Source organism: Microdochium trichocladiopsis (assembly GCF_020744255.1).
Source record: "Microdochium trichocladiopsis strain MPI-CAGE-CH-0230 chromosome Unknown B0I36scaffold_16, whole genome shotgun sequence".
Taxonomy (NCBI): domain Eukaryota; kingdom Fungi; phylum Ascomycota; class Sordariomycetes; order Xylariales; family Microdochiaceae; genus Microdochium; species Microdochium trichocladiopsis.
Window position 1 is genome coordinate 223,261 of NW_025763559.1, and position 14,419 is coordinate 237,679.

At 56.1% G+C, this 14,419-nt stretch overlaps 6 protein-coding genes across 6 annotated transcripts; 2 read left to right on the forward strand and 4 right to left on the reverse strand.

Annotated features, from left to right (window-relative positions):
• Positions 1-354: 354 nt before the first annotated feature.
• Positions 355-1,914, forward strand: B0I36DRAFT_356430 (uncharacterized protein; the record flags this gene model as incomplete). The annotated part of the gene is made up of 1 exon (XM_046157631.1): positions 355-1,914. The coding sequence occupies one exon, from the start codon at positions 355-357 to the stop codon at positions 1,912-1,914; it is 1,560 nt and encodes a 519-aa protein (XP_046004303.1).
• Positions 1,915-2,826: 912 nt separating this feature from the next.
• Positions 2,827-5,026, reverse strand: B0I36DRAFT_341152 (uncharacterized protein). Its single transcript, XM_046155991.1, is given in 7 exon segments — positions 2,827-3,525; positions 3,607-3,717; positions 3,791-3,794; positions 3,811-3,904; positions 4,041-4,180; positions 4,286-4,512; positions 4,600-5,026. 7 exon segments carry the CDS (start codon positions 4,732-4,734, stop codon positions 2,938-2,940), a joined length of 1,299 nt encoding a protein of 432 aa, XP_046004304.1. The 5' UTR covers positions 4,735-5,026; the 3' UTR covers positions 2,827-2,937.
• A 1,358-nt stretch (positions 5,027-6,384) lies between these two features.
• On the reverse strand, positions 6,385-7,707 carry B0I36DRAFT_257122 (uncharacterized protein; the record flags this gene model as incomplete). The annotated part of the gene is made up of 2 exons (XM_046150997.1): positions 6,385-6,866; positions 6,909-7,707. 2 exons carry the CDS (start codon positions 7,705-7,707, stop codon positions 6,385-6,387), a joined length of 1,281 nt encoding a protein of 426 aa, XP_046004305.1.
• Positions 7,708-8,128: 421 nt separating this feature from the next.
• B0I36DRAFT_341157 (uncharacterized protein) lies at positions 8,129-9,396 on the reverse strand. Its single transcript, XM_046155992.1, has 2 exons — positions 9,167-9,396; positions 8,129-9,124 (listed from the first exon to the last, which is right to left on the reverse strand). The coding sequence occupies exons 1-2, from the start codon at positions 9,308-9,310 to the stop codon at positions 8,168-8,170; spliced, it is 1,101 nt and encodes a 366-aa protein (XP_046004306.1). The 5' UTR covers positions 9,311-9,396; the 3' UTR covers positions 8,129-8,167.
• A 1,326-nt stretch (positions 9,397-10,722) lies between these two features.
• On the forward strand, positions 10,723-12,571 carry B0I36DRAFT_400729 (glycerate kinase; the record flags this gene model as incomplete). Its single annotated transcript, XM_046161686.1, has 3 exons — positions 10,723-11,160; positions 11,212-11,533; positions 11,608-12,571. The coding sequence occupies 3 exons, from the start codon at positions 10,723-10,725 to the stop codon at positions 12,363-12,365; spliced, it is 1,518 nt and encodes a 505-aa protein (XP_046004307.1). The 3' UTR covers positions 12,366-12,571.
• B0I36DRAFT_341162 (glycosyl hydrolase family 61-domain-containing protein) lies at positions 12,479-13,692 on the reverse strand (the record flags this gene model as incomplete). The annotated part of the gene is made up of 3 exons (XM_046155993.1): positions 12,479-12,579; positions 12,852-13,560; positions 13,668-13,692. Coding segments are annotated over 3 exons (835 nt in total), but the record flags the coding sequence as incomplete, so codon positions are not given.
• Positions 13,693-14,419: the final 727 nt, after the last annotated feature.

A 14,419-nucleotide genomic window follows, 5' to 3' on the forward strand; every position in this document is an offset into this window, starting at 1 on the left:
TGGTCCATATTGTCGTCTTCCAGTCTACCAACGCAGCCCCCCCCTCCCTTTAGCGACATCTATCGGCGGATCTGGGCCGTGATCCTATCCTGAGAACCCCATACTGCGACACAAGACGGAGAGGAGCGCGCACAACTCACAGCCATATCGTCAAACTGATCTCGATCTGCCAGAATGGCCCCCTCCTCAAACAACGCTGCTATCACCCCTCGACGACAGTCGTGTGACCGGTGCCATGGTCAGAAGCTGCGCTGCGTGCGCGACGCGAAGAGTGATATCGGTGCTTGCGTTCGCTGTCTCCGCCAGGGCGCCCAATGTGTGTACAGCCTCAGCTTGCCAAAAGGACGACCAAGCATGTATCGTTGGGCCGAGACCGTCGGGCCTGGGGAGACGCAATCCACCAAAACGACCGCATCGTCGTCAGACGCGGCGTCAGACGTCCAGCCCGAAGCCGAATCAAGCAGCAGCAACAGTGGGAGCACCGCAAGCGGCAGCAGTGCTGGCTCATCGAATGGTCGCCCGGGAAGCGCGGCTCAGTCGAGCAGGTCCAGCAGCTCTTCCGGTGATGACGGCAACATCAAGACTGATGTTCATGTGGCACAGCCACCCAGCAGGTCAGACTCTGGCTCGAGCCTTGCCAAGCCGACTGACGAGGATGCCATCATGAACGATACTCTCCTCCCTGCCACTGATGGCTTCGGCGCCTCCTGGCTCGACCCAAATGCCTGGTCCGGTGCTGGGATGCTCGAGGACCTCGGCCCAGCGTCGCAACTGGACTTCAGCTCGGTGCTGGAGCACTCGATAGACCCAAACATCGCCCCCCAAGATGTCGATATTGACTACTTCAACCATCAACAACACCCGTCGAGGTGGCGGGAACGAAGTGGCTCTGCCTTTTGTGGCAGCACCAGCTCGCTGCCTGACCTCCCCGGCGACCACGCCACAGGCATAAGCCAACTTTCGCAGTTGACCATGAGACTTGCCCAGCTCTATCAGTCGAATGAGACCCTCAACGAGACAGTGCGCATGTCGTATCGACGCGGCTCTGTCGGCCACGACGGATACGTCAGAAGCCCTTTGGTCGACGACGGCGTGTTTAAGCTGGTCTCCGCATGGCTGTCCGACCTCTCTTCGAAAGCGACCCCTCGGACATCATTCGACCCACCTGCCCCGCCCGTAGGCAGCACAGACGTCCTTGGCGCAGTCCTGTGCGGCGTCTTCACTGCATCAGGGGATCTGCTCGAGATCCTCAGAAGCCTGATGCCGCCGTCCGACCCTTGGAGCGCCCCTCCCGCTCACAACTGCAGCATGAGCTCCGATTTCAACTCCCTGGCGACGGCACCCAATGGTGCCACTGCCCAGCCCAAACCCCAGCCGCATCAGAAGCACTACGTCCAGACGGCATCAGTGAGCAGCCAGGCTACCATCAAAAACCCCGTCATCCGCCACCTGCTCATGGCATGCCACACCATGCTCCTGACCATCTACGACTTTGTGCTGATCGCACTCGAGAGCGACGCGGATCTGTGCGGTCTTAACACCCCGTCCCTATCTTCGTCTCCAGCAGACCTGATGCTGGGCACAAGTCTTGGCAGTACGAGAAGCAGCTCAAATGGTGGTTTTGGCCTGGGCGGCGGTCCTTGCGGCGGCATCGCCCCGCTCTCTGATATCCGGCTCGTCATGGTCTTACAGCTCTGCTCATATCTGATCAACAGACAGCACCAATCTATGACTACGTATTTGTCGGCCGTCTCTGCCCTGACGGACGGGCAGTACCCTTCCTCCTCGCCAATGATGAGCTCCTCCGCGAGTTGGCAGCAAATGTCAATTGATGGGGATCGCGAAAGCGTCACCCAGCTAATGTCTAATGTGCAGGCGAGGATGAGCCAACTTTTGAGGACTCTCGGGGTGTAAGAGTGTTGCCGTGTTGTGCGGATCATGACGGAGATTTTTCGGCGCTAGCACACGATCTATCTCCCCTTCTGTAATATAATTCCCGTCATTCCCGGCCGGGAAGCCCTCACTTTTCGCGCACTCCTGGTGGGCAGGGGGCGCGGCCGCACGGGCCATTGAGCTCATTCCGGTACCCCAGGTTGAGTTCATCCCGGCCAGCAAAAGGTCAGCTAACCCACGACCCACCCACCCCCTCAGCAGGGGTCTAACCTTAACCCCCAGCCCAGCCCGTCCGTCCAAGGGGGCAAAAAGGAAAGCGAGTGACAGGCAATAATGAGAAGAGCGCGTACGCGTAATGGGACTAGCCCGGGGGTTGAGGGAGCAGGAGGATGAAACGGACGTGTACGGGCTCGAACAGCGACGCCAGCTCGGGGTCTCTTCCCACGATGCACGCGACAGTAGAAGTACAGTAGTAGCCCCAAGAACAACAGGCACAGACAGCAGGTACAATGAACCGCAGCAGCAGCCAGGGGGGCGATTCCGACAGCGATCGCAGCGATGCTGAGGGAGACAACGTCGCGCAACAGGAGCCGGACACGAAAGCCACGACAACGATAGAGTCAGGGCCGGCGCGAGCCACGACGATAGCGACGCCAGCACTGTATCTACGCAGGGCAAGCCGCGTACTCATCTGTACGCTATGTAAGGCAGGCATCCCAGCTGCCGTGCGTGGTCTAGTTACCCACTACCGACAGAGGCACCGGCTTAAGGGCGGCCAGCTACAGGCAGTTAAATCGGCAGCGGCGGCAGTAGCAGCAGCGGTGGAGGGCTGCGTGTGGTCCTTATGGTCCACGACCAACAGGGGCTTAGCCACAGCTTCTGTCACGATGCACTCCTGGCGCGATGCTACGGGCATGGTTACGTAGCAAAAGAATTTTTCAATTGTGTATCCATCATTAAACAGTCTACCTGATGCTAAGCACGCCTTACAAAATGTTTTCGCCGTCCAGCACTTAAGCTCAAGACCAACTGCACGACCTCCCCTCACCGGCTCGAGCGATCACTCGAGCTATCGCGCTTCCTTCGCTCGGAGTAGCCCCAGACGTCCTTGTCACGATGGCCCAGCACGGAGCCTGAGCGGGCATCGGCCGCCGACTCCGTGACTACAGTGATCTCCTTGCCAACAACGATATCCTTGTCGCCCATGACAGCCGCCCCGGTGCCAGGGCTGAGCGTCTTGCCACCTCCGTCGAGGAGGATATGCTCGTCACTGCCCCACGCGGCGACTGCAGTCGTAGTAGCGGCACCGGCAGCCGCCGGGCCGGCAGTCGCATGGCGAGACAGCTGGGTGCCGAACTTGGAGCGGCTGCCGAGGCCGTAGGATTTGGAGTGCGGGCCGGTCCGGGGGTTGTCGCTGAGCGGGTAGCTCTTGCCCGACCCTCCGCTTGCGCCGCCGTGGGCACCGTTCTTGCCGGAGCGCCCGCCAGACCTGCTGAACAGGATGCTGAGCCCCGTGTGGCTGGCCAGCTTGCGCAGCAGGGGCTGGATCACGGGGAGATTGGACACGACTGCGGACACGAAGATCTCGCGGCACGCCCACTGGCTGCCGGAGACGGCGCCTTCGGGGCCGGCCTGGATGATAGATATCCGTCAGTCAAAGGTCCAACTGATGCGATGGAGGCCTGCTAACGATGACCTGGACGGGTAGCTTACTGTGATAATGACGACCGCGCGGATCGTGGCGGCGGCTATGACGAATATGGCGCCGCTGAAGAGGAGCATGAGCGTGAGCTTGCGGCGGAGCGAGATATTGACGCCCCAGAGAAGCTGTTTTGCAGGGGGGAAAATCTGATGTCAATGGATTGCTCCGTATACCAAGTCCAGAGGTGCCGGTGACCAGAACAATATGTACGTACAGGAAGAGGAATGGAAAGAAGGTACACGTCCGTGATCACGTTAGGTAGATAGACCATGAAGACGTTGAGCTTCGAGTTGGTAGGTTGGCAGAGATCTGACCACGGGACGGTTTGTTAGTTGTTTGTGAACCAAGAAGTCAATTCGCGCGCCTCTGCCTTGACAGTCTTCTAGGGAAACAGAGCGATGGTGATATTATCGGAGGGCAAATTTGGCGAGGGAGTCGGTCTTACTTCCGGGATTCGGGTGAATCTGCCAATTACGCGATATGGGCTGGCATCCTAGGACGATTGAGAGCCCCACGGCAATGTAGCTCACGCCAATGACGCTGTAAGCCACGAGGACGCGGGTGTGGAGGTTGCTTAGGCGAGTTCTGTACAATTTTGACGACGCTTTAGCCGACGATTGTTGCTTGCGACAGCAGCAAGGCATGCCGATCTCGAGGTGGCCTGAAGCTCAATGTGAGAAGGGCACTTACGTCAACCTCGAGTAAAACACAGTGATGCAGACCTTTAACACCCACAGCTCCATCGCATAGAACGACCAGCCGATCACCTGGATCTTGGAGCCCATTTCGCGGTTGTAGGCCTCCTTGGACGTGGGGTCGAGAGCCGCACGCTGCTCGTCCGTCATGTAACTGTTCGTGAGACCGTCGTAGTTGGCACCAACAAGATACGCGAGTGTTGTGACGAGGGAGAACAGTAGCTGTGGGAGGAAGTTTTAGACTGCGTCCTGTAACCAGCACAGCCCAAGAGAGCAAGACCGGGTTCTGCGAGACAGGGAGTGGCCTACGCCAGAGACGGGCATGATATAGTCGTCCAGCTGGAAGCCGGAGAAGCCGACCTGAGACCATCGGTACCAAGTCCGCACGGCGATTGTGCAGAGCGCGATGGACAGCAAGGTGAAAGACTCCACGATGGCCGACATGTTGGCTCGCTCGACTTGCTCGACGAGTGGGAATGTTGCAGAACGGGAAGAACCTGCCTAATAGTAGATGGCTTCGGCGCTAGGCGCTCCACGGCAGTTGGGATGGTTGTTGGGGGGGAATGCGACAAGAAGTGGTGGTTGAGGTTGAGGGCGCGAGGCACAGATATGTACGATTCCGGAGCCAGAAGTCCTTGGATGCATGTGATATTGGTCTGTATCCTGGCCGGCGGACAGGAGGCTCCGCAAGCTGTGCCAGGATCTGCACACACCTACATCTTGCCCATCTTTCCAGGGATCCTTGAAGCGAACTAGTGGTGGCCATGGCATCCAGAGTCCAATACATAACCAACTTGTCGTCCCTTTCAGGCCTGTTACTTTCTGTCCTCCATGGGTCTCCATCATAGAGGGTCGGGGCATGCAAACAAGCATGGGGGATCTTGCAAGTCCGACGGCTGCGTGGAGCAGTCCCTGAGCTAGCAAAGGGGCGCTCAGGGGCTGTTGGTCCTGCATGCATGACACTAGAGGTCTAGTTCGAGCGAGTAGCGCTGCACAGACACAGCCAACACTCCTCGCCTCGAACCCCGAACTGACTTGGCTTGGCCCAATATTCTGCTCAAACGGCAGCTCCACAAACGACACACTGCGGGAACAGAGGCTGGATGACTCATCTGTAAGTGGATCCAATGTCTCATGTGGCTACCCTGCAAAGGCAATGGCTCCGTGCCTGGCTACCACGATGGAATGGCCACGTGGACTGGTCTTCTACGACACAAAATTCACTTCACTGCACCGATCACGATGCCATCCGACGCCTTTCCAGACCCGTGGCAAGACGGTTACGAATGGCCAGTACACGAACTCTATGACTACGAAAGCCCGCAAATCCCAGCGGCAAGACCTGCGGTCGATGGTCAAGGAGTCGCCGAGGCTCCGTCAATCGAAAGCCAGGGCTTGGTGACCAGCAAACTACCCCTGATTCGACTGGACGACTGGGTTGAGGGGAAGTCTTATGATGAGAACCCGCCTACCTGCATACATTATGCGATCGAATGGAAATTAACAGTAGATGGCAGAGTCGTCCCTGGCTCCAAGGATAGCGAGCAAAACCTCGTCCTCGCCCGGGGCGACTACTGGGAGAAGACCCTACGAAGCAAACTCGATAGATTGTCGAAGAGGAAGCTAGCCTCGAATCAACGATCGATACAATGGAATATGCAATGAAAGCTATGCCTGAATAAGAGGGAACAGACGGGCGAATCAGAGTTAGGCAACGTGATTTCGCCACGCAAGTTCTGGAAACATGTGCTTCAATCGAAGGTGGCCAAGTTCGAAATCGGTGTCCGGTTCCCACACTCTCAATCAATTTTTGGACAAAGAGCTATTGGGTGATGACACAGTGCTGGCTATTGTGGATGACGATGCCTATGTAGACAAGGAGGCCTGACAATCTACCTCCACAAGTGAAACTATGCGAATATCGATGAGATGATGACAGTTGCTTCTGAAAACCCGATTTCCGACGATCGGTTTGATTTTGCTGCTCTGCGAGCCTGACGGCATCCGCCTACGCCCCCAGTCAAACGTAACGCCCTCAAAATCTCCTATCGGTTCCGCCAAGGACTGAGCCTCAATAGCGCCCAGAATGACAGCCTAAGAGGTGATGTTCATCTCTTCCATCACAGTCTCGAGCGTTTCCCGCTGAATGTGTCGATAGTCAAAGTCTGACACCCGCGGGAGCCCCGCAATAAGCCTATTGGTGTTTACCCGACGTTGTACATTTCCAAGCGCATAGATATCCAGGAAGTTGTACGTTTCGATGTCTTCGGGGTAATCCGGCGGTGGAAGACGCCCTGGGCGCAAATGGGAGCTCGCCCCATCTCTCGAGTAACCGCTTGAATCGATGACAAAATCGAGAAGATTTGAAAGTCTGCTCATTCGCAGCAAAACTTGCTGCCACGTATCAGAATTGAGCTCCACACGGCGGAGCTCAATCGATGTGATCGTGTCCTTGCATTGTTCGATGAGAGAAATGAGAACGTGAGATGAAATGGAAACTCCCTTGAGATAAAGCGATTTGAGATGGAGCGAATTGTGTAGATTCATATTGTCAAGGTTGAGAATATCCGTGCTTCCTATGGCGAGAGATTCGAGATTTTCAGCAAGTTCGGCAAGACTGCAAAGGTGGATCGCATGGGTATTGTTTGGGAGAGCCGCATTTTCGGCGGAGACTGCTGTAGGCCAGTATCTCTGTCCGTGACGGGTAGTATATTCCGATAGGAACAGACCTAGGTGCCGAAGTCGTCGTAACACATTCTCTATCGGTATGCGCACCACGGTCGCCTTGCTGCCAAGAAAGAGCCCAAAATCATATGCAATCGGGAAAGTGACGTCCAGATCTGTCAGATTTGAGAGTGGTACGTAGCGTAATGCCGTTATAACTGTATCTCTGAAGAGCCCCGCGGTTCCTCGAGAACAGCAGGATAATGAGCCGTGAAATTGAAGAACATTGAGATTCGTGAACCTCGCCAGGCAGGCTGGTAACGTTGCAGCGACGTCTTCCACGCATGTTGAAAGAGCCTCGTGATTTGAATCTCCGGAGCAGTCGACTCCGACCTCGAGGCGACGCACGTACACCGCATACGCGCTGTTGGAGAGATTGAGAAGTCTTTCCAAGGGCCGTGAATCTGGGCACTGCCCTTCGATTGTCGCTTGGAAATGGCGGAAGAATGGCCGGGAGGCGCTCCGGCAAAAAGACCTGCTGACTAGACGCAGGTTGGCCAGGCTTTTTCGACATTCTTGGCTAATTTCTCTGTAAGGCCAGGTATGATCATCTAGGTATGGATGCCTGGTGCGGTTGACATCCTCCACGAAAGATGTAATCTGCAGCCGAGTATCAGCGACGGATTGAAAGTTATTTTGTATGTGATAACGTTGAGTAGGCACGTACAGTGTCAAATATTTCTGTGGGAACATGTATCGCCATGGTGATTTGCCTTGCCTGGCGCGTACTAGCTTTCAACATCACGGATGGAAGCTCGACATGGTGGAGGCCAAACAGCGTGAATAAAGTATGAATCGTGTCATTGACCCCGCACCTTCCAAGGGGACGATCACGTGATTTTGCCAGCCCTGGCGACCTCGCCCATCCCGGGTAGAAATGCTGAGCCATCTATTCGTATAGTTCACTAGATATGTACAGTACAGTAGAGACCCCTGAGTGCAGAGAGCCTCATTATTTTAGAAATCGTTAAGGCTGTGAGTCGTAAAGGTGGGCCTGATGTATCTAGCTAGACATCTCCCTACACCAGGACCGGAGACCCCCGGCCCCGGAGCGCCGACCGCAAGCGAGCCTCATAGTGACTTCTGTAGAAATCGCTAAAGCTTAAAACGTGGAAGCGAAATCTGGTTTGTATTGTACAGTGACTATCGCATGTCATGAAGGCGGACCCAACATACGAGGCTCTGCCAGTGTTTTCTCATAAATGTCAGCACCAAGTCCTATTATCATACCTCCACCAACACCAGCTGTATATCCGACGCAAAAAGCGGGCACTGCAGGAGGGAACAAAATCGCAGAGGCTATCGTCCCAAACGCGCATGCCAATCCCCCTTTGACACCCATTTCCCACCTTGCCTGCGTCTTCTCACGAAATGCCAGGTCTGTGTTCAGGTTGCGAATATCGTGCAAAGTCACCTGTCTCGGTAGACGCACAAAGTTCAACCAAACCAAGCAAGCGCCCTCATCTGTGTGACCTTTGATAACAAGCTTCCCAATAGATTCGTGGATAGCCATGCGGTCAAGGACAGCCATAGTCCTCTTCGCTGGGATGAGAAGATGAAAGACAACGGCGTCTGCTTCCTCCCGTGGCATTATATCGCGAAGAGTTTGGCGGTTCGCCCACATGAGTCGGAATATAGCCTCAATATCGGAACTGAAGCCACCAAAAGATCGAGGAAGTGGGTCGTCAAGAACCTTCTGTTTGAATACAACATCGGCGCCAGTAGTCGGGTTATAGATGTAGAATGCATGGCGTCCTACAGTGTCTTCTCCGCCGTGATCCTCGATCTCGGTTCGTAGAAATTCGTAAATAAAGGCGCCGAATCCATTGTTTTGCCAGCCTTGAACCATAGCATTCGTCTGAGCACCAAGTTCATCCCGGATCTCCTCGACATGGATTCGCATCCTCCTTAGCTCGTTTGCTGCTTTAGCTGCCAAAACGACTCCAATAACTGCGGTGGCAGCGAAGAGTGATGTGAAGGCTGATCCGGAGTTGAAAGCGTCCAGCGGGACTTGTACTTCCCTCGGGGAGATCGCGGAGATTCCTCCTCGATCATAAGCATCTCTCATTGCTCGATAAGCCCTTTGACGCTCTTGTTCAGCTCGAGTTGCGTGTTCAGCGGCTGACTGACGCTCTTGTTCAGCTCGAGTTGCGTGTTTAGCCGATGATTGACTTGCTTCATATGCACGAGTTTGGGCTGAAGATGCTCCCCTTGTCCGAATGTTGGTGTACATATTCGATGCAGCATCGACTACTCTCACTAGCTCTGAAAGCGTCGAAAGCTTAAGCCAAGCCATGATACATAAGATATACCAAGGCGGCTGGAGTAATCAGTATCTTGTCTCGTAAGTATATAACGCAAGGTCGCTGGCTCCTCTAAAAGGTTGATGTAGAATTAGGCATGCAGCTATTCGTGGCAAGATGCGGGGCTTTAGCCTTACCCCGCCATCGGAAGGCGAAACAATTGCCCAAATCATTGTAAGCCACGCGAGCCAGGTCTACAGCCACGTGTGGCGGTGGTGCGAGCGCCGAAATGGACTCGTGTCCCTTTACGACTGAAGATCAACTAGCGCCAGACCCTGTAAACCTGATTTTTATTGTCCTGTACTGCGTTGAGTCCAGGCAATATCGTACTAAATGCGCTGGCCTAGCATAGGACATGGCTGCACTAAGTCGTGACGTTGTATTCAGATTGCAAATGCAGGTACAGTACTGTACGGACAAATATGCCTCGACGACTTGTACTACTGTGGTAGACCGGAAGCCATTTCTGGCGAGTACTTGTTGTGGGGCAGCCAGCACTGTGCACGCCACAATGCGCCACACTAGTTGGTCCGTGCGGAAATCGCAACTAACGTCGATAAAGTGGACACTGATTGTGGTCACTACTGTACATGTTCGTGCAGTCGTACCAGAATGGCCGGAAAGACGGCTGCCTGGATGCACAGTACCGTAGCTGCCTTGCGAGCCTGACGCCTTACCAGGCTTCACTCTGAAGTGAGCTTAATTTATACTGCACACCTCATCTCATGCGACACACCACTATTGTGGACCAAGCTCAACCTATGAGAACATGTCTACACGAATAATTTTCCGAGCACGGAACCACACAACAGCCGTGGATGCGCCGCTAGTGGTGTCACGACGTGAGCCGGCAATCCCTCTCTCAGGTAGGAGACACGAGCGAGAATGCCATATGAGGTTTTACAGTCACAACTTCCTACTATGCCCAAGCCAAATTAACAGGAAAGTCACTTGGAATGAAACCCACCCCAGAATACTCGGCCGGACTCGACGTTAAATACAGCATACCGTAGTTTATTTGACAAAAAGCTTCAAGACATCTTAGGGAGTCCTTCTGAGTTTCTCTCCTGATATCCTCCTGTTTATGTAATAATTGAAGGATGTTCTGAAAATAGGACGTCCTCGCTGAAGAGCATGCCAGTGAGCTCCTCCGTGACCGACCAACACCGCCACGAGATGCTTCGGCACCATGACTTGGATCATATCTACGCCAATCCAAACAACGTCTATATCAACTCCTGCCAGCCCTCAGTCCTGGTGGCGTTCTTACGGCAAGCCATTACATCATCCTCCCTTCGCTCCACTACTGAGCATCACTCGCTTTACCGGACAGTCTCTACCATACCTCACTCGCTTTTAATTCATATTTGCTCTCATCGTGGTATCATCTGATAGACAGAGCAAAATGACCGCAGCCATGACCTCCACGACCATGAAGACGATGCCCACAATCCGGCTGCGCGCGCAGAGTCCACAGCCTGGCGTAGCAAGCCCTCTGACTCTCTCCCCACCGCCATCCACGCCCGACCGTCCCAAGTCCGCCACTGCGCCTCCAGAGCTCCGCATCCTCGTTGCTCCGTCAGGCTTCAAGGAGAGCCTCGGTCCGGACGAAGTCGCGGACTGCATTGAAGCCGGCATCCGGCGTGTGCTGCCCGATCCCTCGGTCGCCGAGATCCGCAAGTTGCCGCTGCACGACGGCGGAGAAGGCTTCTGTCGTGCTCTCGTGGCCGCCATGCGTAATGCCAGTGCAGTCACTGGCACCAAGCTGAATATCACTGATGGGATCCGTGAGGTCCTCGTTACTGGGCCAGTTGGGAAGCCAGTCCTCTCGCACTATGGCATTGTGACGCTTGACACTAAAGCACGGGCTGCAGTGGCGTCAGACCTGGATAAGACTCAAAAGATTGGGATTCTCGACATGGCCGCCGCCGCAGGATTATCTCTCGTCCCGGCCACCTGTCGCGATCCCACACTGACCACAACATACGGCGTCGGCGAGCTGATCGCGGCCGCACTGGACGAGGGGTGCGACAGGATCATCGTCGGCTGCGGAGACTCGGGAACGTCTGACGGCGGCGCAGGCATGCTGCAGGCTCTTGGTGCGAGACTCCTTGATTCTCAGGGTAAGGAATTGCCCCGAGCTGCTGGAGGAGCGAGTCTGCTGGGCCTCGAGGAGATTGACATGAGCGGGCTCCATCCCCGCCTCAGAGACTCCGGTCAGTTTACCTCCTGATCATGAAGTGCTTTCCGCAAACCTTTCCAGACTGACCGCCATACTCTTCTCAAACAGCCACCAAAGTACACATCGAAGCAGTGTGCAACATCAAAAACATCCTCACCGGCCCGCGCGGCGTGGCACGTGTCTACGGGCCCCAGAAAGGTGCTTCTCCAGCGCAGGTCAAGCTCCTGTCCAGGGCCCTCGACAAGCTCGCCAGCGTGGCTGAGCGCCTGTCACCTGTTGAGCACCACAACATCGGCACACGCCCCGGCAGCGGCGCATCGGGCGGTCTGGGCACTGCGATGCTCCTCCTCGGCGGCCGCCTCCGGCCCAGGGAGGACGCCATCGACGAGTACTTTGGCGTGAGCCAGCTCTTTTCACCTCCAGCGGCTTCTCAGTCCCTCGATCCCTTGAAAGCCCAGCAGAAGAAATGGGACCTCGTCGTTACTGCGGAGGGTTGTCTCGACGCACAGTCCGCGCAGGGCAAGCTGACCGTCGAGATTGCGGGGCGGGCCCGCAAGCACGGCGCCGCGGTTGTCGCGCTGGCGGGCACCATCGGGGCGGGCGCCGATGGCGTGTACGACGACGGGATTGCCGCTTTTACGAGCATCCTCGATGGGCCGCGGAGCTTGCGTGACGCCATTGATAGTACTGCCGTGCTGTTGACGGATGCGGCGGAACGGGCCATCCGGATGATACAGATGGGCATGGGGTTGAGAGGAGGGGCGGTTGAGACGAGGCAGGCAGGGGCGGAGGAGAGCCGCCTAGAAGATTTCAAGCGTCTCTCTGGCCCCGTGGAGATGAGGCTTGCGCGATCGTGGACTAGCTAGGCCTCCCCTGGGGGAGCTGAAGCGTACTCTCGTGCGCCGCGAGGACCGGAGCCCTTTTCCACGTTATTCTGTGTGCCGTAAGACTAATGTTTACCACCATGTCATCGACTTGTTCAGATATCAACCACTGCGGCAGCAAAGGTTTGGGGTGTGAACTTGGGGACCAATGTCATGAGCATATCAGCATAAGCAACGACAGCGACGCCCTGAAATGCTCAGATGCTTGTTGAGCGTGATCATAAAGGATAAGTGCCACTACCACTACGTGAGAATCCAATGCAAAGCAGCGGAACCCCTCCTGGAGCCCTCAAGTGTCTAGGCCTTGCATCTCCAGCTACACCCCAAACATGCCGATCCACAGACCTTCACAAGCCATCACTTCTCATCCACGTCGACCCCGCAGACGTCGAGGCGGTACTCTGTGTCCTCCTCCCATACGCTCCTCTTCGTTGGCGCAAGCCCTTATGTCGACTAGGCAGATCGTACGTCTAGCACACAAGGGGGTTGCCGCCAGGGGCCTTGTAGTTGGTAGGAACGGGGTAGTAGATGTTGACCAGCAAGCCTGGGTCGCTGGGGCTGTAGGAGCCGGGGAAGGACAGGAGGTTGCCGGGCTGCTGCCCGAGCCGCCAGAGACCTTGACCTGCGTGCACGAGATGTACAGCTGGGCGCCGTTGACGGAACTGGCCGAGTGCAGGCCAATGTGCTCGAAGCGGACGAGGTACTCGCCGCTGGGGATGCACTTGGGGATCGTCATGGTGACGGAGGAGACGCCATTGTTGGGCCACTCGAGGCCAGACGAGACGACCTTGGGTTGGTCCTGGTACACCTTGAACCAAACCGCTCCTTTGCCGTCGAAAGTGGCCGCCGAGGAGGGCGCCTTGGCCATGTAGATGTTGAGCGGGCCGGGGTGGTAGATGTTGGGCGCGATGCCAAAGGTGATGGTGCCGCCCGCGGTCACGGCAAGGGTGCTGGCGGTCGACTGGCCCGGGTTGCGTTCGTAGCACGTCATGGCGGACGAGGTGACGTCTGTCACGGGGCCGTTGGACTGGTAGTTGGATGTGATGCGGGTGAACTGCCAGTCGGACCCTGAGACGCCGTTGGCACTGGCGCGAGGGATCGTGTAGTGGGCCTGAGCGGCTGAGCCCAGCAGCAGAAGGGATGAGAGGAACTTCATGGTGGTTTGTTGGAGAGAATTCTGGTCTGGTCAGTAGATCGTCCTTCGAGGAATGGATGGGCAGCGGGCCTTCGCAGGGTAGAGACGAGAAAGTCTGGAGCGACAGAGTCCGCTCTTATTTGTTTCACGTCGAGCATCCTGCGTCTCTTCATGAATATGAACCATTCACAGAATCGAACACTTCACAGCAGAGCATAGTCGGCTAAATGGCCCTCGGACCTATGGAAACTACAGGTTTCGTCTAAGGGAACGGGATTGCGGTAGATGGATGCGGCTCAAACGGTGCGTTATTGCGACGCTGCTGATAACTGATCGTGGAGGGCATCCGCGGCGCAGATCAACACATTGTTTGCCCATTCAATCGCCCAGTTGGAAATTGAACTACAAATTGCATGGCCTTATGAATGTCCTGACCATCATTCCCGGCCGGGAAGCGCTCACTTTTCGCGCACTCCTGGTGGGCAGGGGGCGCGGCGGCACGGGCCATTGAGCTCATTCCGGTACCCCAGGTTGAGTTCATCCCGGCCAGCAAAAGGTCAGCTAACCCTAACCCACCCCCCCCCCCAGCAGGGGTCTAACCTTAAACCCCAGCCCAGCCCGTCCGTCCAAGGGGGCAATAATGAGAAGAGCGCGTACACGTAATGGGACTAGCCCGGGGGGGTTGAGGGAGCAGGAGGATGAAACGGACATTGTACGGGCTCGAACAGCGACGCCAGCTCGGGGTCTCTTCCCACGATGCACGCGACAGGAGAAGTACAGTAGTAGCCCCAAGAACAACAGGCACAGACAGCAGGTACAATGAACCGCAGCAGCAGCCAGGGGGGCGATTCCGACAGCGATCGCAGCGATGCTGAGGGAGACAACATCGCGCAACAGGAGC

Excerpts from the sequence above, each read along its gene's own strand:
- B0I36DRAFT_341157 (XM_046155992.1), bottom strand. The coding sequence starts at position 9,310 with ATGGCTTGGCTTAAGCTTTCGACGCTTTCAGAGCTAGTGAGAGTAGTC. Across the intron at positions 9,125-9,166 it reads GTCAATCATCGGCTAAACAC|GCAACTCGAGCTGAACAAGA; the intron begins GCAACTCGAGCT and ends GCCGCTGAACAC.
- B0I36DRAFT_341152 (XM_046155991.1), bottom strand. The coding sequence starts at position 4,734 with ATGTCGGCCATCGTGGAGTCTTTCACCTTGCTGTCCATCGCGCTCTGC. Across the intron at positions 4,513-4,599 it reads ATATCATGCCCGTCTCTGGC|CTACTGTTCTCCCTCGTCAC; the intron begins GTAGGCCACTCC and ends TTCCTCCCACAG. Across the intron at positions 3,905-4,040 it reads GATTCACCCGAATCCCGGAA|ATCTCTGCCAACCTACCAAC; the intron begins GTAAGACCGACT and ends TCCCGTGGTCAG.